Source organism: Podarcis liolepis, assembly GCF_965112155.1.
Source record: "Podarcis liolepis genome assembly, chromosome: 10".
NCBI classification, from domain to species: domain Eukaryota; kingdom Metazoa; phylum Chordata; class Lepidosauria; order Squamata; family Lacertidae; genus Podarcis; species Podarcis liolepis.
Window position 1 is genome coordinate 27,679,673 of NC_139562.1, and position 25,460 is coordinate 27,705,132.

Here is a 25,460-nt window from a genome sequence, read left to right on the forward strand (position 1 = left end):
TACTGAGTCAGGGCTTCCCTGGCTTTTTATAACTGTAATTGTTTTACTGCTGTAACATCATCCTGTAACACTGCTTTTATGGATTGTGGTTGCTGCTGCCTTTATACACTGCTAGAAAGGCAGGATATAAAATCTTTTCCGTTAGTTAACAAATTGGCCTACACGGCACCCAGTGGAAACAGCTGGATGAACAATCTTCTAAGTCACTCAGACAAATTACATCAAGCCAGCCAAGGGAGTCTTACGGTGAGCTTCTGCCTCCTTAAAGAGGCACAGGTTATCTCATGCAACCTCTGGAAATGGTCTAGGGCAGATGTGGAGAAACTCAAGCCCAGCAATGCTGCCCACCAGGCCTCTCTTATCTGACCCATGTGACTCTCCCCAGCCCATACACCTACACACCAGGCCTTCTTCATGTGCTTCTTTAAGTGTTTTTACCTGGGTGCAATGTGTCCTTGGAATTCTGACAATGCCTCTTGGTTTACTGGGTGCAGATAGAAAGGGGCATGTGTAGAAACTGGCTTAGTGCAGAAAACTACTTGACTCTGGCGCCACCTGCTGTTAGTCTCCCAGCCTTCTGCCCTACCAGTCCCAATGGGCAGGTCTGGAAGTTGCAAGGGGTGAAAAATGCAGCAGGAGGAGAGCTCCCTGGTGTCTGGGATTTGGAGCTCCTTTCCAGGTGCAAAGCAAATTGCTGGTTTAATAAGCAACTAAGTCTGAATGACTTAGGACCGGGACATTTGATGAACCACCTCCTTCCATGTAAGTCTGCCTGCTCACTGCATTCACCATCTGGCTTGCCTCAGAGACAAATTTGGCTGGGATGCAGAGTAAGTTTTTCTCTTTTTTTCTAATTCACAAGGCAGAGCTTCCTTCCTGCCTTGTGAAGTTTGGTTGGTCCTTTCTTTTACAGCATTTAGGCAGGCTGTAAATACTGTTTTTCCAGGCGTTTGATATGCCCTTCCTTCTGATGCTTTAACTGTGTTGGCAACCCTCAGTATAATGGGCGATTTCCCAACATCTGGAAAAAATAAGAATAGTAAGAGAATAGTAAGAGAAACAAGAATTCAGATAGGAATTGCTCAAGTTCCACCAAGCATGAGAGTTATCTATGCGGCCAAGTAATCGGAGAGTTTCAGTATCACTACCCACTCCAGGTCACTTATTAGTGTCCATTACTCCTACAGGTAAGTTATAACAAAATGGAGATATCTGTTAAAGCCCTTTCCAGGTCCCTCCCTCCTGAAACGTTTTAGAGCATTTTTAAGTGATTGGTTTTATTGACAGTTTATTTGGATCCCACATTCTAGCTCTGCACAGGGTAGTTGGCTTGCTCTCTCCCCCCCCCCCCACCCCATTGTTCAGCCCAGACACTAAGGTCTAGCTCCAAGGGCCTTTTGGCAGTTCCCTCACTGCAAGAAGTGAAGTTACAGGGAGCCTGGCAGAGGGCCTTCTTGATAGTGGCGCCCACCCTGTTGAACGCCCTCCCATCAGATGTCAAGGAAATAAACAACTATCTGACTTTTAGAAGACATTTGAAAAGGCAGTCCTGTTTAGGGAAGTTTTTAATGTTTGATGTTTTATTGTATTTTAAATATTTTGTTGGAAGCTGCCCAGGGTGGCTTGGGAAACCCAGCCAGATGGGCGGGGTATAAACAATACATTATTATTGTTGTTGTTGTTGGGGGGAAAGTCAGGGATAGCTGATCTGAGCATTTTTCCATGGAAAATACAGCAAGCAAGCAATTACAATCATTTTGCCACTATCCGTCTGAAAAAGACTGAACAGTAAGTTTGCAACATTGCGTGTGTATCTGAAGAAGTGTGCATGCACACGAAAGCTCATACCAAGAACTAACTTAGTTGGTCTTTAAGGTGCTACTGGTAGGATTTTTTTTATTTTGCAACATTAAACTGCCTTCTTGAATCAGGTAGGTAGCAGTGTTGGTCTGACGCAGTCAAAAGATTAAAAAAAATTGTCCAGTAGCACCTTAGAGACCAACTAAGTTTGTTCTTGGTATAAGCTTTCGTGCATGCACAGGAAAGCTTACACCAAGAACAAACTTAGTTGGTTTCTAAGGTGCCACTGGACAATTGTTGGAAGTGCTGTCAGGAAATGCGCGCGGGGCGGGGAATGGCGGGTTTTCCTGTTGGAATAAATTGGGATTTCAATCTCCGCAAGTTCGCCACAAGGAGCCGCAGCGACTTCCCCGCAGGAGGGCCGCGCCTGTGGAATCGGTGGGTCTTCCTGGATGCCCATTTGTGCCCCAGCACGGGTTTTCCCCGCGCCTCCGACTGCGCACGAGGAGGCAGCCTCTCTTCTTCGCATCCCCCCTCATCCCCGGGCTCTTCCTTCATAAACTCGTCCACCAGCCTCTCCCCTTCTCAACTTAGTTTCTTGCTCGCCCCGCGCTCTGGCGGAGACCCTCTCGTCTTTCAAAACACATACAAGCGCACCGTCGACCGAGCTTCTGTTGCTGCACTTAATCCCCCCCTCCTCCCTGCGTCCAAACGGCAAACATCTCCTGCCATTGGGTTCTTCTCGCGTGTTCACGTGTACCGACAAGCCCGAAGTCCGCCCGCGTTTCAGTTTCGGTTTCCCTTCATCTCTGCTTCAGACTTCTTTGAGCCACCGTGTCGTAGAAAACAGGCAGTCGGAAGTCAGAAAGGTGAGTCTAATAGCATATTTAATAGGTTTTGGAGGAGAATTGCATGGCAATCCGAGAGTTGGGAGATGAGGGGAACCTGCCACAAAACGCTGCCGGACAGAGCCCATGGTTTGCTCTTTTTCATTGCTCCAGCCAGCTATGCTTCCGCCTTGAAAACCCCATTTCCACACACTTACATACAGCTTTGTTGTTTCCCCTCCAACAATCAAATCGAGATTCCGTGCTGGTTTCGCATGCTTAGTCTGTTGCTTTTGGTCCTCCTGCAAACTTTGCGACTCCCCCAAACCTGCTGGAGCCTTACTCTTGTGTGCTGGTGGTGCAATTTGGGTTCATGGGAATCCACACCTTGCACCCCGAATTTAGCAGATGAGGATGATTGGGTTACAGTCAAAAAGAGCAGCCCTTTGGGTGTGTTTGCTTTCGTCTTTCCTTTGTTCCTATCAACAGCTACCAAGGATGGGAGGGATGGTGTATGTATGAGAGAGAGAGAGAGATAGAAAGAGAAAGAGAGAGAGAGAGAGAGAGAGAGAGAGAGAGAGAGAGAGAGAGAGAAGGTTACTTGTTATGTACTGAGTTGAATAGGATCCAAACTGCAGCAGTCTGATTGGTCCTAGAACAATAGGATCCAAATTGCAGCAGTCTGATTGGTCCTAGAACAATAGGATTCAGAATGCAGCAGTCTGATTGGTCCTAGAACAATGCAGCAGTATGATTGGTTGGCAGGAACCACTCAATCATGCTCCAGAGATAAGTGAATCCACAACCTGATTGGCTTACAGTAGAATTCCAGAATTAGCCAATCATGTGCAGTCCATTGTGTAAATAATGTATATAAAGCAGATACTTTGAGGGGACTTTCATTCATTCCTCCTCACCACTATGAGCTGAATAAAGAGCATGAAATCACTTTGCGACTCTGAGTATATTTCATTACTAGAGAGAATTGAAGATAGCTTTCATTTTCCTGCAGCAAAACTGAGAAAAAGGTTGGTGAGTTGATCCACTTCCAGCTTCCTTATCGGCAAGTGTGGCACTTGTGAGCTACTGTGGTTGTTTTATTAAGAACACCTAGGCTGCAGCCTGTGGGTTCTTGGTGGATGTGAGAGAAGATCTGTTGCCCTCCAGGTGTCATTGGCCTACAACTCTCACCACTCCTATCCAGCATGGCCAACAGTCATGGACGATGGGAGTTGTAGTCCAGCAACATCTGGAGGGCATCAGGTGCCACATCTATAGGCAAGTGGAACAGGCTGGTGGGAGAATTTAGGTTGGCAATCAAGTTCATTGCTACACATGTAATATCAAACTGCACCTGCTTAATAAATGCAGTAACTATTTCCACATTATTTGAACAGGTTGGGGGAGTGCATTCTGTTTATGTGTACTGAGTTATCAACCAAAGCTGGAGCTTTTCTCCCTAACATTAATTTTTAAGGCCAAAACAATGCTCTTTGAATTTCGTAATTCCAAATATGATAGTATTTTGCGTGAGATGCTGAGTTAACAACAGAAGAGGAGAAATATATGGCACTGAGGACGTGTATATGGCTGAGTATACTCAGAAACGGCATACATGGGGGAAAACAAGGAGTTCCACATTTCTTTGGTGGAAACAAAGTGTGGCTCCCTCGTTTAACTTCCTCAGTGCCTATTTTACCTCCATTTTCCTCTGTCAGATGCTGAAGCTTCTGTTTCTTCTGATTCCAGCTCCCTGAGGCTGGGAAAGTAGTTGTGCCTGCATAGCCGCCACGGAAGCCCACCCTGTTACTCATGCCAAGGCCTCCCACTTGTGATGTTTCTCCCATGAAACATGCAGCCTGGCCCTGGTCCCTCATGCTCCATTAAAAACGATATATCCTGCAGCATTTTCCTGCTTGTACCACACCCAGCCCCAGCCCAGATTATTCCATCCTCCTTCAGGGCTTTCGCTGTTTTCCCCACTAGGGATAATTCAGTTCCAACTCCTCTTTTCTTCCATACAGATTCCTTCACAGTCAACAATAAGAGCCTTAAGGGCAGATGCTTCCAACCAGCAGGGGGCTCTAGTGAATGCTTTCACTTCCTTAAGAGTACCTTCTCTAGAGGAAGCTGTTAAACAACCTATGAAATTTTAAAAGTGTTTTTTATTATTCTTATTCTTATTAAGTGATTCATTTTGTGTGTGTGTGTGTGTGTGTGTGTGTGTGTGTGTTGTAAACCTCCCTGTGTAGTAGTAGTAGTAGTAATAATAATAATAATTAATAAATGTTTATATGTAACCTGTAAAGAGAGCTGTTGAAAGGGAGCAGAGGGGAACATGCCATCATACAAAAGCTCTTGGTCCTCTTCCACATCCCAATTCTGCCACCATCACAACAATGCCAGTGTAAATAGTACAAAATTACAAGTGTGCAGAGTAAGATAAGACACCGTAAAAGAAGAAACAGTAAATAGTACCCATGTAGGAAACAAAACAGAACAACAAAAAAGATACTGTGTACATTACAAAAAAAGGGGGCAGACGTGTTGTTTTAGTTATTTTTCAATAAAAAAATAAAATAAAAATGATGTCAGTGTAAATGAGTGATGAAAGTCCCCTTGCCAACTCAAAACCAGCGCTGGGCCTGGGAGCATGTGGCAGAGTGGCTACAAAATGCCACACGGCTGAAACCGAGCAGTAAAGACGCAAATAGGGCAAAGATAACAGAAGGTCTTGTGGCACTTTGAAAAACATATTATGACATTAAGTTTTGTGGTCTATAATAAACTGTTCTAGTCTTTATGGTGCTAAGATGTCATCGCCACAACAAACTAACACATCTACTCTGCTGGAAACTAACAGGTGGGGCCTGCATCAAAATGCTACAGTATGAAGTATGAGCTCCTGTACAATTAGGCCAGCCATGCCCTACTCCATTCCATTCCCCCTCCCTGCTGATTTTACATTTTTCCCCCTTTAAATGACAGTAATTTTTCTGTGCTGACTGGACATGATCATTAGTCATAGGGCTGTTAATGGAATTTCTTGCTTATTTTTTTTTTGCCCTTTTTGTGTTGTGTGCATATTTCTAAAAACTTCACCACCATTTTGCTGATAAGTTCCTCCTGGGCATGAGTGTTGCTGTTTTCACGACATTAGCATGGACACCCTCCCCTGAGTATGAGAAATGGAATATAAGAAAAGTCGGCCCTGATATAAACCGTCCTGGCCTCTGCCTTCATTATTTGAGGCCCCTCTTTGTGTGCCTTTTCCATGTGACGTCTGCAAGATGGCAACACAAGAACGGGCCTTCTCTGTAGTGCAGGCATAGGCAGACTCAGCCCTCCAGATGTTTTGGGACTACAACTCCCATCATCCCTAGCTACCCATTCCAGTGGTCAGGGATGATGGGGATTGTAATCCCAAAACATCTGGAGGGTCTAGTTTGCCTATGCCTGCTGTAGTGGCTCTCTGTTTGTGGAATGCTCTCCCCTAGAGAGCTTCACCTGGCACCTTCATTATATATTTTTAGGCGCCAGGCAAAAGCGTTCCTCTTCAACCAGGCCTTTGGCTGATTAATATTCTACAGCCTTTTAAATGTGTCTGTGGGAAGGGGGGGTATTGTTTTGTTTTACTTGTTTTTATCCTGTATTTTATTCTGTGCACTGTCCTGCAATCTTATGATGTATGGCGGCATACAAATCCTCATACCTGCCCCATACATGACATCACATATGATGTCAGGTGTGCAGCAGGTGGGCATGGTTTGGGGGAAATGGCTTCACAGGTCAAACTAGGACTCATGCTGGGCCAAATCTGGCCTGCAGAGCAGAGGTTCTGCACACCTGCTATAGATGTTTTGAATTACCCAAACAATGGCAACTGGTGCTAATGGGACTTGTTGTCCAAAACTTGTGCAGGCACTAGTTTGGAGGTTTTCTGGGGTATAGCTTTCTAGGTCCATTCCCCCCCTAAAGCCTGACATTCGGTTTGACATGATGGATCAAGTAAGAAATGAACAAATTGTAACTGAGCTGCACAATTATTATGACACTTGTTTCGAGACATTTAGATCCCTGTCCTAAGATGTTGGCCTTTGACGCTACTCCCCATGAATTTACTCAGTATCTTCTGCCAATTCTTAATTAATTTCCTGGGGATTATCGCTGGTTTAGATTGAAAGTAAAACAGGAGCTTTGGCAACACAACCGTTTTAAGTGTGTGGATTTGCATGAGCCACAATAGCTTTAATTTCCCCCCACTCTTTAAACTCTGCCTTAATAGATCTAATTAGCTTAATGCAATTGTTTTCTAAGAGATTGGCCCTGTTTGAAATGATGAGGATTCCTCCTAGGTACTTTCATACTGTGTTTAAACATTTGCACTGGCATACTTAATAGTTTCCTGAATCCTAAAAGAAAAATTGGTTGGCTTAATTCTTGATTTGTGCAAGTTACCTTTGAACCCAGATGTTATGTCATACAGTGGTACCTCCGGTTGTGAACTTAATCCGTTCCGGAGGTCCGTTCATAACTGGAAACTGCTTGTAACATGAGGCGCGCTTTTGCTAATGGCCCCTCCCGCTGCTGCTGCTGCGCCGCCGGAGCATGATTTCCGCTTGCATCCTGGGGCAAAGTTCGCAACAAGGGGCGTCTACTTCCGGTTTAGCGGAGCATGTAACCCAAAGGATTTGTAAGGGGGACAGTACATAACATGAGTTACCACTGTACTGCAAAAGTGAAAGAGATTCCAGCATCCTTTATGCTAGGATTCCCTCTTAACAGCTTTTGCAAATGGCTTGACAGATAAAGCAAAGAGCATTAGGGACAAAGGATAGCCCGGTCATTCTCTCCTTTGCATGGGAAATATCACTGGGCTGAAATACTAGCTAGTTAAATGGGTTACACAACCTTCTCCAACCCGGGGATAATTTTGGACCTACTGAGACTGAAGGGAGATATAGTTCAAAACAGGTATAGAGCCCCCCAAGCTGGGGGAGTCTGGGTTACATGATTATGTTTCCAGTCAGTCTGTAGGCTCAATTACCCAATTTTAAAAGTTTTGACCTTTAAAACATATCTCATTGTGGGGCCAAGATACTTGAAGGACTGTCTGTGTCCCATGTGGTGTAGTGGGTGGGGAACAGAGGATGGGCACCTCAATTATGGGATGTTCACATTCTCCACCTAGCACAGATTCCATTGTCATTTTGGTACCAGGTAAAACATTTGCTTTCCTATTTTTTCAGACATAGTTTTAAATCTGCTAGTCCCTCTCCTTTCCTTTTATATTTTTAAAAATATTCTGCTTTCCCCCCTTGTTTTTATGATTATTTAAATCTTGGAGGAAGCCACAGTTTGTGATCCCCAACGGCTTGGATGCACAAGGAACTGCATGTTTCCTATTGTGGGCCCAATTTTGTGGAACTTCCTTCCCGTTGAGGTCAGACAAGCTCCCTCCCTACTGAACTTCCAATGACTTAAATTAAAATGCCTGCTAGATTTTATTTTTTTAAGTCTGAACTTATGGTTTTAACAGTTTTATGTGTTGTGTGTTTGCATACCACCTAGAGACCATTGTAGGTAAGTAGTATATAAACTGTTTAAATAAAAATAAATAAATTTGCATTTTAATTGTATTTGCATTCCCCTCCCCCCGAAAACGTACCACGGCAACTCTTACTGAAGTGTAGTGCAAAAATATTTATAATAAATGCAAATTTTGGTCAAAAGTATTTTCTAGCTCAGTCCTAAGAGCTTACAGACATGGCTAAAGTACGAAGTTCAGATGTTTGTAAGAATTACAATGATATTACTGAAGTTAGTTTCATTGGGAGATTTCTTATCTTGGTTCACCTTCATCCTTACTATCTAGTTGTTTTCTTTTCCAGACTAAAGTACACTCAAGCTGAAAAGAGCGGATTTACCATTTAGTATCTGTGTGGCACCTGCCCAAATTGCTGCTGGAGAATGTCAGAATTCGAAAGGTAGTTCTCAAGCTGCCGGTATTCTAATTGTTACCTTTGTTCATTGCATATAAAAGGAGCCCAAAGCATCTCCCAGAATCCTCAGTGATACATTGGGCAATAGATATTGGTCATAATATACAGTCATACCTTGCTTTTCGAACAGCCTAGTTCTCGAACGCTTTGGCTTCCAAATGCCGCAAACCCGGAAGTGATTGTTATGGTTTGCAAACTATTTTTGGAAGCTGAACATCCGATGGAGCTTCCTGCAGCCAATCAGAAGCTGCGCTTTGGTTTCTGAATGTTTTGGAAGCCGAACGGATTCCATACAACTTCCAAGGTACGACTGTAGATATGGAAGCATGGGAACGATGGTGGAATATGGATATAAAATTTATAGCATTCTATGGTCTAAGAGAAAATTATATGAAAATGATATATCGATGGTATCTAACACTGAGTAAGTTGGCAAAAATGTATAAATCTAAATCAAGTAAGTGTTGGAAATGTAATGAGAAAGAAGGTTCTTTTTATCGTATGTGGTGGTCTTGTAGTAAGGTCAAAGCTTACTGGGAAATGATATATAATGAAATGAAAAGGATGCTTGAAGTAACTTTTGTAAAAAAAAATCCAGAAGCTTTTCTTTTGGGAATTATAGGGGCAGAACTACCTAAAATGTATAGAAACTTATTCATGTATGGTATTACAGTGGCAAGAATGTTACTTGCCCCAAAATGGAAAGAAGCAGAAGTCCCAATAAAGGAAGAATGGATACAAAAAAATATGGAATATCTGCAAAAATGGCAAAACTTACCAGAAGAATAAGAAATCAAGATAACAATTTTTTTTAAAATAAAAGAATGTAAATGTAATTTGTAATTGAATGTAAATTGAATATTTACAGATAAATTATAAACAGATAAAAACATTGACAGGATTATTGTAACAGCCTGCAGTGTTATGAGTCTGTATTTAAAGAAGATGAATAAATGAGCAAATTAAGTTAATGTGGATATGCAGAAGAATAAATTTAAGGAACTGCAGAAAGAGGGAGATGGAAGTCAAGTTTTGAAATGTCAAAATGAATGTAAAATTAGTGAAATGCATAAACTTGAAAAGTGTGTGTGTGTGTGTGAGAGAGAGAGAGAGAGATAAACTAGAAAAAAAAGTAGTAGTGGGAGGCTTCACACTTCCAAGATGAATAAATGGAGAAAGATTATTATCTGATCCTGTTTAGAGTCCTGCAGACCAGGAATATTGTGCAGAGGAAAAAGAGGGCAGCCCCTTTCCCCATCTTCCAGGGGGTGTTAGCAGCCCTCGCCACTTTTTAGAATTGCAGCCATAGACGATTTTCCATAAGAGATGTTCAATTAAAACACTGAATTCTACGTGTTTCTGTAATTACAGTGGTACCTCGGGTTAAGAACTTAATTTGTTCTGGAGGTCTGTTCTTAACCTGAAAGTGTTCTTAACCTGAAGCACCACTTTAGCTAATGGGGCCTCCTGCTGCCGCAGCACGAATTCTGTTCTCATCCTAAAGCAAAGTTCTTAACCCGAGGTAATATTTCTGGGTTAGCGGAGTCCGTAACCTGAAGCGTATGTAACCCGAGATACCACTGTATATGCATCATACACATTTGTTTTTTGTCTGCTTTCTGAGGAAGCACAGATTTGTAGGGGATGCAGGAAATTTTGGGGGGGAAGGGGACCTATCTTTTAGCCCCATTTTTAATATGTATTTATATTTGCAGAAATGCAGGAAACATGCCTTCAGAGAAAGCTCTTGATGAAGCTATTGCTCATTTTCTCAAAGAATTCCCTGACAAGAAAAAAGAGATTGAGGTGTGCATCCAATCCCTTCGGGAAAGGGCAAACGACATTGACAAGACCCATAAGGATTGCACCATTGCCAGCGTTACCGCCAGCTCTGCAGGTGCAGTTTCTGGTATCCTGACCATCGCGGGACTGGCCTTGACCCCTGTAACAGCAGGCGCAAGTTTAATCCTGACAGCCACAGGCATGGGCTTAGGGATAGCGTCAGGAGTAACTAGCGTTTCTGCTGGTGTGTCCGAGAGCATTATTCATTCAATAGAGAAGAAAAAATCGCAAGAACTGATAAACGAATGTGAGAAGAGCCTAAGAATGGCGCTGAGCCTCGAGAAAATTGGTTTCAAGTCTCAACTGCCCCCAGATAACGCTAATCTGGAAGTAGCCAAAACGGCAATCACTTCGAGTTGTGCTGTTGCTGGGCTCATTCCAACAGTGGTTGACAAAGCGACAGACATTGCAGCAAATGTAGAGGCATTGGCGGTGGCTCAAGCTAATCCTGTCTTGAAGGGTTTGGCCAAGGAAGCAAGTACAGTAGAGACCGTAGCCAGGAATGCAATCAAGGGGATTGATCAGGTCGATGAGGCATTTAAAGGAACCGCCCTCGCAGCGAGCAAGACTGCTAGAGTGGCAGGGGCCGTGGCGTCTGGGTTTTTTCTTGCAGTGGATGCTTACTTCATTACTAAGGGTGCCATAGACTTGTCAAACGGGGCCAAGACAGAAAAGGCAGATGAGCTCAGAGCCAAGGCTAAGACGTTGGAGGAGATGGTGCAGAACCTGACAAAGTTCTACATGGAACTGAAAGAAGAATGGGACTGAACCGGGGACCCCAACCACATTGGGAGTCCCCCACATACGCCTGCCCCATCCCCTCCAAACAGTATTTCTGTCATGTCAGGATTTAACCTCAATCTGTTAGCCGCCATCCATCCTCCAACCTTTCCGTTTCTGGGATCATTGGGGAGCTTGGAGAAGCAGTTCAGACTATAGCTAGAGAACAGTGCTTAAAACAAGGTCAATTCTAACGCCGTGCCCCACCTCTAAAATTAATTCCCCAGACATTTTATCGTGCCTGGTGGAAGTGTATAAAAACCAAAAAATTATGGATACAAATGCATACACGAATACAGAGAAATTTGAAGGTTAATGTTCAACTGAAACCAGAGCTCCTCCTGCTGGGACTTAAGGATATACAGTTAGAAAAAGATGATAAAACTTTATTTCAGTATATGATTACAGAGTGAGACTTTTAAGTGCACACAGATGGAAAGAATAATCATTAACTACAGTGGAGGAATGGTTGTTAAAATTATTGGACTTAGCTGAAATGGCAAAGTTTATGTGTTTAATCAAAGAAAAATCATTGTCAACATTTACTAAAGACTGGAAACTTCTTACACGATTTTAGCATGAAACAGAAAATGAACTTATGATATCTGGGTTTGAGGATTTAAGATAATACTGGTTTATAGAAAGTAGATTTGCTGGCTGTTATCTTGGAGTAGATATCTTGAATACATTTCTACATACAGATGAAGAATTTGATGCTCTTTTTCTCTTCATCTTGTTTTTCCTTTTTCCTTTCTGATATGTGTTTTTATTTAGATTAGTTTTTTAAGTTTGGTAAAAAGATACCTGATATTAATCTTTGTATTTTCTTTCAAATTTAAATAAAACATATTGAAAATAAAATAATTATTCTCTGCATGTTATAAAAATGTAAAAATTCTCAAGTTATCGATCTATTATATTAGCAACAATGTTTGTGTATGTTTATTCAAAACCTGCCAAGGAGTCCAGTTCATTAAAAAAATCATTAAAAAATCAGAGAGAGGAGCTGAGGGAAGTCGTAGGGAGGGGGAGGGGAAAATGGGGGGAAATATAATGAAGATGATTTGTTAGAATAATTTGTTATGTGAAAATATTCAATAAAAAAATTAAAAAAGAAATAAATAAAATAAAATCCCAGCCTTTTGCCTGGGGGGCGGGGAGATGGGACTCCTGGTGAAAAACCTTTCATCAGGTCTTTAAGGTGTTGTAGACGAGGGTTCTGGGCCAATAATTTATTTTAAGCTGTCCGCTGCAATGTATTTTACTGTGATTTTATTAATGATCTACTGTTTGGAGTCTGTCATGCTGAAGGCTTTAGCTGAAGACTTGCTAATCAAACACTGGAAACAAATAATTACATGACTGGGAACAGTAAGAAAATACAATGATACTCCCAGCATGTCCTTTAACATGTTCATTGTAAACTTGTTCAAAACTGGAAAAAAATAAAATCATGTTTTGATAAGTTCATTGGTATTATTGAGATTTTTTAAATTTATTTATATTTTTAGGCTGCTTAATGCCAAAATAGGCTTCTAAGCAGTTTACAAAGAGTTGTGAAGCAGAAACCGTCCTGAAGAACAGAGTAAGTAGGGTTAGGCTAGCAGAACTATACACAGGAAACACTGGAGACAATCCAAATGTTTGTGGACTACAATTCCCATCACCCCTAATAATTGCCCATACTACAATTCCCATCACCCCTAACAATTGCCCATACTACCCGAGGGAGTTGTGAGTCTTTAGCACCACAGCATTGCATGATTCCCACAAGAAAGCACTTCTTTGTAGGCGGAAAGCATGAAACTCACAGGTAGCTCTCACCATCTGATCTCAGTCCATTGGTGCAAACAAGAATTGACTCTGTACTCCAGCATTTTGCATCCATAGCTCAGTGCTTGCAGGAGTTCCCCACCAAGTAGTCTGTTCAGCTGGCCATATTCATTTGAAACACGTGGCTGTAGCATCCCTTGAAGGAGGAGATTTGTTTCAAGTCCACTACTAGTGTTCAGGGGCAGCAACTTAAGTTTAGTGCCTAGTTTTAGGAGGAGGAGCCCTTCTGTAGCAGTAGCAGTAATAACAATAATAATAATAATAATAATATATAATCCCTGTAAACAGAAGAACACAAATTGCAGATGTTCATAGTATCAGTCACAGATGGCATAAACTATTATCAGCATAAATTGCATAAAACCAGGCTTCACGTCTTGGAGAAGACAAAGCAGGGCCAGATTTAGGTTTAGCTACTGAAGGTAATGGGGCCCTTTATATGTCCAGCTGTCCTTTGTCAACAACAAATTGTTGCTGTTTTTTGTATTGAATGTATGCTATATGGTAATTTATGGTGCTAATAGGTATATAAAGCCATTTGCACATAACAAAATTTGTATTTTATCCAAGTAATTGTTGAACTGAAATACAATTGGAAATCTACATCCGGGTTTTCTCCCCTTTAATTTTTGGGGGGGACCCAAGAGGGTGGGGCCCTAAGCCATAGCTTGTTTAGCTTATATGTTAATCCGGCACTGAGACAAAGGGTTTAATTTAGCAGGAAACTAAGTGCTCCTTCCTTACTTCAACTGGACTCATTTCCTTTTAAGCTCCCAAGAGACACTCCCAAGCTTCCAGAGTCACTGAGTACATCTGATATAATTTCTGAAACTAAAACAATGAAGGTGTTGAGAGAACAGCCAATATAAGCAACGAAGGCTGGCTGTAGCATTTTTTATAAATACCCATGGGTCACTGCATCCCCACATTTATACATCTGAGGAATGTAAGACCAGGGGGTGTTGCTGGGACATTCTGCTCAAAAGATGCTGGGTCCCCCAGGGACAGCTGTCAACTGCTTCACACGCACAGCTGATCAATTCTGTGAGATATTTATGGAAAGCAAATTCTTTCCATGTGGATGCAGGCAAACCAGGAGACTTGGAGTCAGCACACTATACGCTGTTTGCCCAATACCACTGTGCTGTTAAGAGCATGGGCAGCATACCATGTCATGCCTCTGTGTCAAACGCGGTGGTGGCCCTGGAGAAGTGTGGGAAGCAAAGCCAGATGCTGGGGCAGGAAAATGAAAAGAAGGGGGAGAGGAACATCGAAAGCTGCTGCATACCAGGTCCATCGTGCTCAGTGTTGTCTCTAAACTGACAAGACAATGGCTCTCTGAAGTTTCAGGCAGACGCTTTTCCAGGGCTACCTGGAGATGCCAAGGATTGAACCTTGGAGCTTTTGCATGCAAAACACTGATCTGCATCCCTTCCCCAAGTTTGTAAATGGCTATCCCTGAATAATTTGGCTGCATTTCTTTTATTTTTTCAAAAAGCAAAGGCACAACTAATTTATATTGAGTTGATGCATAACTGAGAAATCAAGAGAATTTAAGCATGGGAGTTGGTAAAGTGAAATCTTAAAAGCGTGCACTATGAACTGGGAGACTTCGGTTCAACCGACTGCTCAGCTGTGACTTCTTCTTTGGTAAAGGTAAATGACCCCTGGATAGTTATGTCCAGTCAAAGGCGACTATGGGGTGTGGCGCTCATTTTGCTTTCAGGCCAAGGGAGCCGACATTTGTCCACAGACAGCTTTACGGGTCATGTGGCCAGCATGACTAAACCGCTACTGGCACACGGAGGACTGTGATGAGTGCCAGAGCGCATGGAAACACTGTTTACCTTCCTGCTGCAGAGGTACCTATTTATCTACTTGCACAGGTATGCTTTCAAACTGCTAGGTTGGGAGAAGCTGGGATAAAGCGATGGGAGCTCACTCTGTTGCACTGATTCGAACTACTGACCTTCCCTCAGCTGTGAATGTACTAGGTGTGTTCCACTATCTTTAGATCTGTCTGTTCTCACATGAACTTGCCCATTAAGATCTTAAGTAATAGCCTTCTTCCAAGTGTCCCTATCTTCAGAGATTAGATGGGTGGTGACTGGAAGCAGGGCTATACCTGATGGTTCTAATAATGACCACCCAGCTGAGAGAGAGGAGGCATCAAATGGAGGTGGTGTCTCAGCAGAGTGGGCCCTGCTGCTTCCCATGTCTCTCTGCCACAGGTTTAAGACACTAGATGCATAAATAGGAAACTGCCACTGGCTGGTAGTAGCCAGCAGAGAGGCCCACTTTGCGGTGGAATGCTAGAGGTTTTGGACTTGAGATCCAAGGACTTATGGTGCTGTGCTGGAGTTGGCACAGCAAAAATGGAGGAATCCCTCCATCCTACCTTCCGCTAAGACTGGCATGAGCTGGCAAAGCTTCAGCCAGCCCTGTCATTCCCCTCCTCCCTGGCATCATTTAGAATTGTTCTGTCCATCAGCAAAAAACAACTACACTGTAAGGTGCAGGACTCTATTGCTTTAGGGGATAATATTTTCATGCTGCTCTTGCTTCTTTTGTTGCTGCTAATTGCTATGTGTTAGTCTCCTTTTACCGCTAGTTTACTTGGTGCTTGTTGTTACATGCAGTTTTAATTCATATTGTTAGCTGCCTGAATACTGAAAGGTGTCATAGTTATCTGTTAAAATAGGTAAAACTTCAACCCGCCTCCAGCTGCAATATAAAGTTACTACTAGTCTGGTCATAAGAACTAAAGACTATGTAATTTCAAACTGTTTGAGCCCGTAGGGATGTACTATATAAATATATCAAAAATTAGTGCGTTTTAGTTGGCTGTTTCTAGACAAAATTGAATTGGGTGATTTATATTTCTATCCATTAATAAAAATCTGGTTTAATCTAAGAGTGTAGCACTCAGCATGCCTTGAAGCAAGCAAAATGAAGGGGGGGGAGGAATAAAGGCCAGGAAGTCTGACAGCTTGCCCTGGCTCACAGGAGAGAAGATACAGGCTGCAGAGTCTCCAGACAATTCTGATCATGGATTTGCTCATAGCAACAAGAGAGCCAACTATCACAGCCTCCCAGATGAAAGCTCTGCCTTCTGGTATAGCACATATTGAGAACTGGCAGTGCTACTTCAGAGGAAGAAAAGCTGGTTTATCAATTTGGAGAAAACAAAAATAATATTTAATACTAGGTTTAGGAATAAAGTATTTCTCTTGGTGTTTGCACTTCACCGTGTTTATACAGCCACATGGCACAGAAAAAGTCTCCAAATTATTATTATTATTATTAGTAGTAGTTATTTATACCACACCATTTTCCCTGACAAGACTTAAGACTGCTTACAGATAAAAACAAGGCACTATAGTAAAAGAGCAAGGATTTTTGTAATTGATGGTTAATGTTGGACTAGCAATAAGAGGCAGAGTGCTGACCCTCATGGTCCCTTCCAACTCTACAATTCTGTGATTCAGTACACCATGGAGTAGGCTACAACTGACTTGTAGAAATCCCAGTGCAGAGATGGAAGCTACATTTCCCAAGGAATATTTGGGAACAGCCGATGGGATCAAATGCTAATTGTACTTCTGTGTTCTTAGAAACACACACACGGTTTTCAAATGATAATCCCAACAGACAATTTTTAATCACATCACATTTCTAGCACCTTATTTGAAACCATAATTTGTATTATGTACACCAATCGAATTCACAAATTCAACAACAGAAAAGACAAATAGTGTGAAAGCAGCCAGACATTCAACTGGCTTAGGCCATCAGCTCTGCTCACATGCAATCAATGTACATAAAGATTTTCAGCTCCAGAAAGGGGGGGGGGGTGCACCTCTCCATCGAAAGGCATATGGCTCAAAAATGCACGATGGCTACCATGAATTTCAGATCTGAATCGGTACCATGTAGTCTGAGCTTGTGTGGAGGAGCCTCCCTTGCTGCATCAAGGCTCTATCATGCAATCTAATCCATAATCTTGTGTTTCAAATTATGGTGCTTTAGGTTTCTTGGAAAAAAAAATCTTTTTTGTTGTTGCTACATCTGTATTCTGCTCTTTCTCAAAGTGACTGATCCAACAAGTCCATTCTTCCAACCCAAGTTTGTCACTGACCCCAAACTATTAACTAAAGGAGGATATTCTATTTACATCTAATCAGCCACCATGTGGCACTGCTACCAAGCCCAGTGCACATTGTAAAGGATGGGCTAGCAATATCTCCGGTAATTGCAAAAATAATCCTGCTTTAAAAGCAGTTTCCAGGAGTGTAATTTTCTCTTGCTTTCTAGTTATTAGGCTTATCTACTTGCAAAATGTTAATGTTTTAGAGACTAATGCTTTATAGCTGAAAGTACCTTCTACCTGCTCATCTCAGACCACCTTGCAAAATGTAAACGCATTAACCTTCAACAATTGTTTGCAAGAGGTTAAATGCATGAGAGCACGGGGATTGACTCCCAAGCTTTTCCAGGACATAAATCTCCTCGGAATTGCTGATCTCCATACCCCATGTAGTCATTGCTAAGTGCTGAGGTGGATTCACTTAACTGTTTTGAGACACAGAGGCTGTTTATCAACTCAACAAAGGGCAGTCTTAGCAAATGCGAATAACCAGCTATTTGTATCATCCTTGCATGCAATGAGACAAGCATTTCCAGATTCCTGTTACCCCATGTTTCAATTGTGATGTAGGATCAGACATGATCGTATGTAGTTGCCACATAGAGGAAGAACATTGGTCTTTCTGGTCCAGTAATGCAAATGGCTTTCAAAGGCTTTCAAAGGCCTTTCTCCATCCTGCTACCTGAGACTACTGAACAGCAGGTGCTGGGAACTGATCCTGGGTCCTTCTGAATCCAGTGCTTTGCCTATGCTTTACCATTTGAAGCCTAGACTCTTCACTATTTGTTCTTCACATAGTTGCAACTGCCCCACCATATGCAGTCAACCTACTGCAGTAATGAGATTTGAAAGGGCTTCTGAAAACCAGCTCAGCATCTCGGATCCAATGGTGTAATGCCATAATGAAAGGATAGTTTGAAGAGTCAAGTTAATGGCAGTTGTCTAATTCTGCCCAGAAACACAGGAAATAGGATTCAAGAGATGCCAATGACCAGTGCCAGATGAGGAATTTAGTTCATCAAGGTTCTGATAACCTGGCAAAGCATGTAACAAAAGCCAGGCAAGAAGCCTTTTCATGTGTCGTGTGTGCAGATTTAATGGTGTGGCACTGCTGCTTTCACCCAACTTCCTCATGTTGAGCTCGGGCGTCTAAAGACGGGAAGCCCATGCATATAGAGCTCTATGTGCATAGGCGTCCACATGAGGCTTTGATTGCCCAAGAATTTCAAACTGAATGGAAGCCCATGTGAGCAGCCTTCCCCATTTCAGACACCCAGGCTCAGTGAACAGGGAGGCATGCAATGTTGGGTGGTAGGGACAGCAACAGTAGCTCATTTCACCTTGATTTCACCAAGGAGACTAGAGCTTTCTTCAAATCCTGGGAGTATCCTTAATGATACTGAAGCTTCAACCTTGAACTGCTGATGGCACTGTTGTCTAAAGGTTCAGAAACAAGGAAAGACCAGGATTGTTGCTGGATTACAACTCCCATCATCTCTGACCTTTGGCGCAGGATCCCCATCACTGTCGTAAATGGAAACAGGAAGCGGGGACTCGTATATGAAATCTATTGAATAAAAACACTTTAGTCCAGGAGTGGTGTTTCTCTCTTTTATTTAAAAACAGTGCTTCATTACCATTTGCAAAGGGTGAAGAAGGGCTCCTCCCTTGCTTAGAGTTTATAAAAGCCAGCAACATGATCAATAATTTATACACATGGATAGTAATACAAAAAAAGGAATAAAAGCTAAAGATCTAACTACTCCGACCTTCACAATTCCAGCTACTTGATAATAATAAGAGTAACCCAATGAATACTGTATGGTTTGAAAGCTACTGTACAATATGATACTTAACCAGGGGGCAGGGGTAGGGGTGTTAGAGACTTCTACTTCTCCAGTGTCAACAGGGAAATGAGACCCTGGACAAGCAGCTTGGGCACCCTGGGAATTGATCCAGAGGAGGGGAGAGCGTCTAACTACAATGCATCCTATGTCCCAAGGTGATCTGGCAAGGGAGAGGTGCAGGAGACACTGCAAGAATGGGCAGATCAGTTTGGGGCATTTCAGGCCTTGCACTGAAAAACTCCCAAGTATTAAATCAACTCGGGCAGTTAGTAAACTCTAAATTGCCTTGGTACTGCCCTACAGTCCTGCCTGACATTTGCCACTGGGCCAGGGTTTTGCCCCAGCTATTTACACATTATTATTTTTTAAGCAAAAACAAAAACTAACCCAAATTATATCTCCAGGATTACTTTTACCTCTTTTAGACTGTAGGCAGGGTGAGCTGCCCAAAACTGCAATGCATGACTATTTTGAATATATAACTAGATTCCTTGACAAGTTGCTTATTAAAGCAGCAAGAACTGGACTCCAATCTTCCGCCACTGAAAGAGAGAAAACCAAGCAAGATGCTTCCAATCATTCCTTAAAAAACAAAAATGAGGGGGAAAAACACTATTAGCTAAGTGGCATGATGAAGACTACCAGCCAAATTAATACTCCAGTGGACGGCTTTGGGGCGGGGGACGGGGGGACCTTGGCAGGAAAGATGGCAACTGCTGAGGAGCAGTTGCTGTTTTATTCAGTTTCCAGTCCTCCTCAACTGGCAGTGTTTAGATTCAATTTATCTGGAAGTCCTCCTAATATGTACCTGGCCACAGCCTGGAAATGTCAACTCGACAAAGTTACTGCAGAGGATTACATTATTCCCGGTGTGTTCTTTCCTCACCGTTAGTTATGGCAGACAGCTCTGAAAACTGACATCTTAATGCAGTTTGTTTCACAGAGGAGAATCGGGAGCAATGCACTGTGTATCTTGGGATTAAACTGACCAGGGGAGGGTGAAGGAGAAGAACACCCGCAAAATACACGGAAAAGGACCAGTTTTACTCGACAACCAGAAATCAGCTTGCCTCATTAACTGGAGGTTTCATTTCTTTTCATTACAGAATAAAAAGCAATTTCAAAATAGGAAAGGGAGGCAGGGAGTGGGCAGAGGAGGGTGGGCTGTTCAGACAATATCATCATCAAAATAGTGTTTTATGCAACAAAGAATCAAGTCACACTGGTGTATACTACAAACATGTTTGACATTCCCAAGAGCATGACAAATAAAAACAAACACACACACAAAAACCCTTTACACTGGTTCTTCACCTTGTTCGTTAGGGTTTTCGCTTTCCTATGTTAAAACCAGTGCAAACCGGCAACACCCTATTTTAGTCTCCTTGCCCACCAACCCCAAAAGAGCTAAGGATCTCTCAGATGCTGGCATGCTGGAGCACTGACAAGCAGCATTATATCTCCCAGATTCCCTTCCAACTCCCTCTTTAGGAGTGGGACACAGCAAAGGATACTTCGGCTAAATTTGGTTTCTACCCTTGAAATTTGAAGTGTTCCTCCACATCTATTCTAGTATTGAGGGTTGCTCTTAGGAAGACCTGCAAAGCTTTAACTTTGTACCCACATCTATAAAGGTGTTGCAGCCACTCTAGGAAGGATAACCGTATAATATCTTACTAAAAAGCTGCAATATAACAAGACCGGTTCGTTAAGATATTCTGAGGCTTACCTGTAGATAGGAATGTATTGTCAAAGTGACATCACTGACGAGCACAGAAGAGGGGAAGCCTTGTTCTTTCGTTTAACAGGAAAGTGCCTTGATCAAAATCAGATTTCAGGGCATGCACAGCAGCTCAGATAAAGGCCAAGGTGACCGATGCTCAAACCAGGAATTATTTATAATGGGATGTGCTAGTAGGTCCACTTGGCCTTTCATGACCAGCACTCAGTGGTGCTCAGATTCCTTAATGGAAGAATTACATAGCCTGGAAAACCCATTTGCATCCAAACCACCTGATATTTCAAATGCAAGAGAGCTATATGCAAACTGCATCTTTTCTCCATAATGCTAACAGAAGGCTCCCCTCCTATGTGGCTGGTAATGCAGTTCAGAGGTATTTGCTGTGTCTCATTCCCCTAGCAGGAACCCGATCCTAACCCCCCCGACCCCCCCCATCCACTTTGTGATGGAAACAGACTTCCAGAGAATATGACACTAGAAAATTTATGCAAGTTGTAAAACCTGACCTTCCTCTTAATTTTCCTTGATTTCATGTTAGCCCTGACACCCCACTCCCCTATTCCATATTTTCAACCTAACTAAAATATTTATATACAAAAACCAACAGAAATTGTCATAAACAGCAACAAACCAAACTTTGGCTTGAAAAGCAAGACAACAAAAACAAAACGAAAACAAAAAGTGGCCAATAGGCTGGCAGTTTGGTGTCGCCTTGTTCCGGAGAATCAATATGGTTAAGAGTCTCTAGCTTAATTCAGATCTCCTCTGTCCTTCTTGCTTCAGGAACCCTGTTCAGCATCCTTGGTGCTCTCTGGCAAGCGCTGAGAGGGCACTACAGGAGTGGGAGCAGAAGCTGCAAGTTATGTGTAGGCTGGGTCAGCGAACTTCCTCAATAGCGGCAACAAGGAGTCTCCGTTCCTAAGCTGGCATCACTGGTGGTGAGCAGATGATGGCAGAAGTTGAGAAGGCTTCAGCTACAAGTCCACCCCTAGCTGCCCTTTCAGGGGCGAAAGGTCACCCAGTACCAATGTAGGCAGGCCAAGGAGCCAAAGGGAATTGTGCTTCTCTAACATGTAGGGTTTTTTTCAGGACAAAACTGCAGAGAGTCTGCAAGAGGTGCTGAGAGAATCAAGAAAGCTTAGAGGGCAAAGCAGGACCTCATCTGCCCCTTTTAATTTCCAAATGTTGGCGGCAGATATCTGGGAGCAGAGGCTTGCTTGTCATCACACTCATGCTTCTATAGCAATTTACAAGATAACCCACTGCATAATAAAAAGGACATTCCATGATATTTTAAAAAAATGTAAAGGAGGGGGATTCCTGGGCTCAGAGTCTTTTTGAAGACCTCACAACCTGCACTTCATATCCAAGCTGGAGAGGCAGAAGATGACCCACTAAAGGCTCTGTGTTACATAATAAGTCAGAAGTTTCTTCCATTTATAAGTCATGTTTTGAAATATATTTCTGCTTGTCCCCAGATGCTGAAGCTACACAAGGATTACTTTAAGTATAGTTTTGCAACACAAAATATCGTTCCCACTGCCTCTGCTGCTTTTCTAGGTTCATAATCCAGGCCATATTCTTCTCTTCATGCACTTTTTTTGGTGGCATACTTGCAGCAAAGCTAAGTATCTTAGGGTGAAAAGAAGAAGGATCTTGGAAACTGGGTGACTGATTAGCTCAGAGTGGCACTGGTGCAAGCTCCCCCACCCCCCAATCATTCTTCTATAACTTCAGGGTGTGCACGACATGGCCATCAGATTCCTTGTTATTGAAGATGTAACTCTTCACCATGGCTTCAAGTTCTGCAGTCGTTGTCCCAAATCTGCTGCTCCTCCAGAAAAGAAAAGAGGGGAAGGACAGGAAGAGAGGAAGACCATAGCAAGTGAAAGAAACTAAGGACAGCCTTGGTAGTGGACGTTAATCACTAAAGGGGGGCCTTATGTATAGAAGCAGTAAGATCATAAATGTATTTCAAGTCTTGTCCCCCTAAAACCATTAACAGACGAAGTCTTTGGGCAGTTTTGAGGAGTCTTGTCTTGAAAACTCTAAAATCTTGACACTTCTAGAACTGTCCTGAGCCATGTTTGTCAGGTGATGACATTTTGTGTTTCCAAACAGCATGCAGGTTCCAGCTGCAGCCAATCAGCACTGCCCTTTGCAGGCGGAGGGGGCTATTCCTTGTATATCGCAGGCCTCAGGCACCAGACCCAGGTAAAATAAAACGTCTGCATGTTCCTGATTTAGTTCCATGATACTGGTTCCTAATGGTGCTCCTTAGCACTATTCATTTCTTTTTATGATTGGTAGGATAAGCTACGCATATACACACATGGAAATGCATTATGTTTACCACAGTTTTTAAAAAAACAAAACCAAAAAAACCCCAAAAATGCACAATCTTTGGAACAAAAGAATTAAAGGCAGAAATTTAAAGGAAAAATACATATTCAAAGAACATAGTGAGGTATAAAAAAGTATTTCTCGTTTTTTTTCTTTTGTTTTCCTCCTCTTCTTGCTATAGAGTTCCTCTACTAGTAAATATTGCAATAGCCAGGCCTCATGAACTGGGGGGGCTGTCCCACTTGCAGGGGGCTCATGTCACTTCAGTAAGGGGCGAATCGGCTGTAGCCACCTCGGTATAAACTTGCCTGCAGAAGATAACAGACAGGGGCAGGGGAAAGACGGTGGTTAGGTGGCAGTCTCCAGCATGCGTCTATGAATATTACGCCCCATTTACACTTCTTAGATCAAGAGCAGACAATCTGTGACAACGGCAGACCCTGCCCTTCTAGCCTCCTAGTTCTTCTTTATTGTTGGTCTGTGCCCTTCTGGTTGCTAAGTCAGTTCCTTTGGGCATCACAGCATGGATCTCTGGGAGCCAGCATACAGAGCTGAGTCTACATGACTTAGAAGCTAAACCAAAAGTTGCTCTCAAGGAATGGAAGATCATGAGCAGACAGACTACTTGTAGAAAAACCTGGGAATGCTTGAAAGCAGAAATAAAGGAAGCTGGGGACTGTTATAGCTCAGCTTCCAAACAAACAATTAGGAATACCGTATTTTTTGCTCTATAAGACTCACTTTTTCCCTCCTAAAAAGTAAGGGGAAATGTGTGTGCGTCTTATGGAGTGAATGCAGGCTGCGCAGCTATCCCAGAAGCCAGAACAGCAAGAGGGATCGCTGCTTTTGCTGCGCAGCGATCCCTCTTGCTGTTCTGGCTTCTGGGATTCAGAATATTTCTTTTCTTGTTTTCCTCCTCCAAAAACTAGGTGCGTCTTGTGGTCTGGTGCGTCTTATAGAGCGAAAAATACGGTAATTCACAGCCCCTCTGGCAGACACAACTCAATAAACCAATGTCCAGTTTAAAACACGGTACTTCTGATGCTTCAGTTACAACCCATGACATTATCTAGAGACACTATTGCAGGCCAAGGTCTCTTGGTAAAATAAAAAATAAAAAAAACCTGTGAATGTGAGAGAAAAGACATACTCACCACAGCGCCAACTCCATAGCTAGCGGCAGGGGCAAGGGCGTGGTAAGGGTCTGCTGTGTACACCCTGCCATAACTGAAGAAAGAGAAGGGGAAGGGGACAAAGTCACTTCATAGGCTTACAAGACATCTGCTTCATCAGAGAAAAAGGAAGCTGTATGGTCCCTTTTCTCAGCTCTCCATATCCGAAGAGGCAACTTATTTCAAGAAGGAAATTCTTGAGTTGATACACGGGGCTGCTAACTCTAAATGCTCAGAAATAACGAGCACCCAAATAGTAAAATTAAATTAAAACTTCGTCCTTAAAAAAAGTCATTCTGGACTGCTTTTGCCCACAGCAAGCAAGTTGCCTTTTGTTTCAACCTGAGAGGGTCATGATTTTAGATTTCAAGAAATCCTTAATCCTGCAACCCATAAAATGGCTATAACTGATCATTTAGGTAGGTAGGTAGGCAGGCAGGCAGGCAAGTGTGAGTCTTGCAAGGAATGAGGCAGACATCATGCTTGGCACCTTAAGACACCCACTTTAAGTGGGTTCCCAAAATCCAGAGCACACACTAACGCAAAAGAGGTGGCATTCAGGCACATGCTGCAGGAATGCCAAACAGGGCTGTGCAATGGGAGCTTGAAGTAAAAGGTACAGAATAAGAGCGAAAGTTACACAAATTGTACTTCCAATGCAAATGCTTTGTTACTTTGTAAGCCACTCTTAATTATGAAAAATTGCTCTGCATATAGTGCTTATGATCCAAGGATCTTTAACTACTTGACAACTTGCAGCCATGCCACCAGCAGAGAAATGGAGGCACGCAAAAGAATATTCTCCTATCCATTTAAAACTAGCTGATGGCTAGTGAAGCCACAAAATGGCTGCCATTCCTCTCTGTCCCCGTCCCCCTCATGCTGCTTCATGCAGGACTTGCAGGGGGCAGGGATGGAGATGTGTAAACGGCCTGTTTCAAATGACAAACCAAGTAATAATTTAATAGGTTGACATTTTGAGTCTGGTAGCTAATAAGGAAAGTGATGAACTAGGAGGGTTGATCCACACCACCATGTTTTTATAGTGGCCTCTTGCAATCAACACAGAGCAATAACACAACAGGTTTGCATTTCTGCTGGTCTTTGGAGAAAAGAACCAAGCACA

General features: G+C 42.6%; 2 protein-coding genes across 34 annotated transcripts in view; one reads left to right on the forward strand and one right to left on the reverse strand.

The window, feature by feature from the left end:
• The first annotated feature begins 2,078 nt into the window (after positions 1-2,078).
• On the forward strand, positions 2,079-12,721 carry LOC310687289 (apolipoprotein L3-like). 2 transcript variants are annotated; one of them, XM_083462239.1, is made up of 3 exons: positions 2,079-2,669; positions 8,519-8,614; positions 10,345-12,721. In XM_083462239.1, the coding sequence occupies exons 2-3, from the start codon at positions 8,598-8,600 to the stop codon at positions 11,237-11,239; spliced, it is 912 nt and encodes a 303-aa protein (XP_083318365.1). In that variant the 5' UTR covers positions 2,079-2,669; positions 8,519-8,597; the 3' UTR covers positions 11,240-12,721. The 2 variants fall into 2 exon arrangements, with proteins under 2 accessions (XP_083318365.1, XP_083318366.1); XM_083462240.1 differs by lacking the exon at positions 2,079-2,669 and adding an exon at positions 3,617-3,655.
• Positions 12,722-18,828: 6,107 nt separating this feature from the next.
• RBFOX2 (RNA binding fox-1 homolog 2) overlaps positions 18,829-25,460 on the reverse strand; it is a gene marked incomplete at its 5' end in the record, with an annotated part of 176,762 nt that continues 170,130 nt past the window's right edge. For all 32 annotated transcript variants that reach the window (XR_014516357.1, XR_014516358.1, XR_014516359.1 and 29 more), the window contains 2 exons: positions 18,829-23,470; positions 24,317-24,389. Coding sequence is in view for 29 of the 32 variants with exons in the window: in XM_083462204.1 (XP_083318330.1) it covers positions 23,416-23,470; positions 24,317-24,389 (128 nt within the window). The remainder of the gene's footprint in view (positions 23,471-24,316; positions 24,390-25,460) is intronic.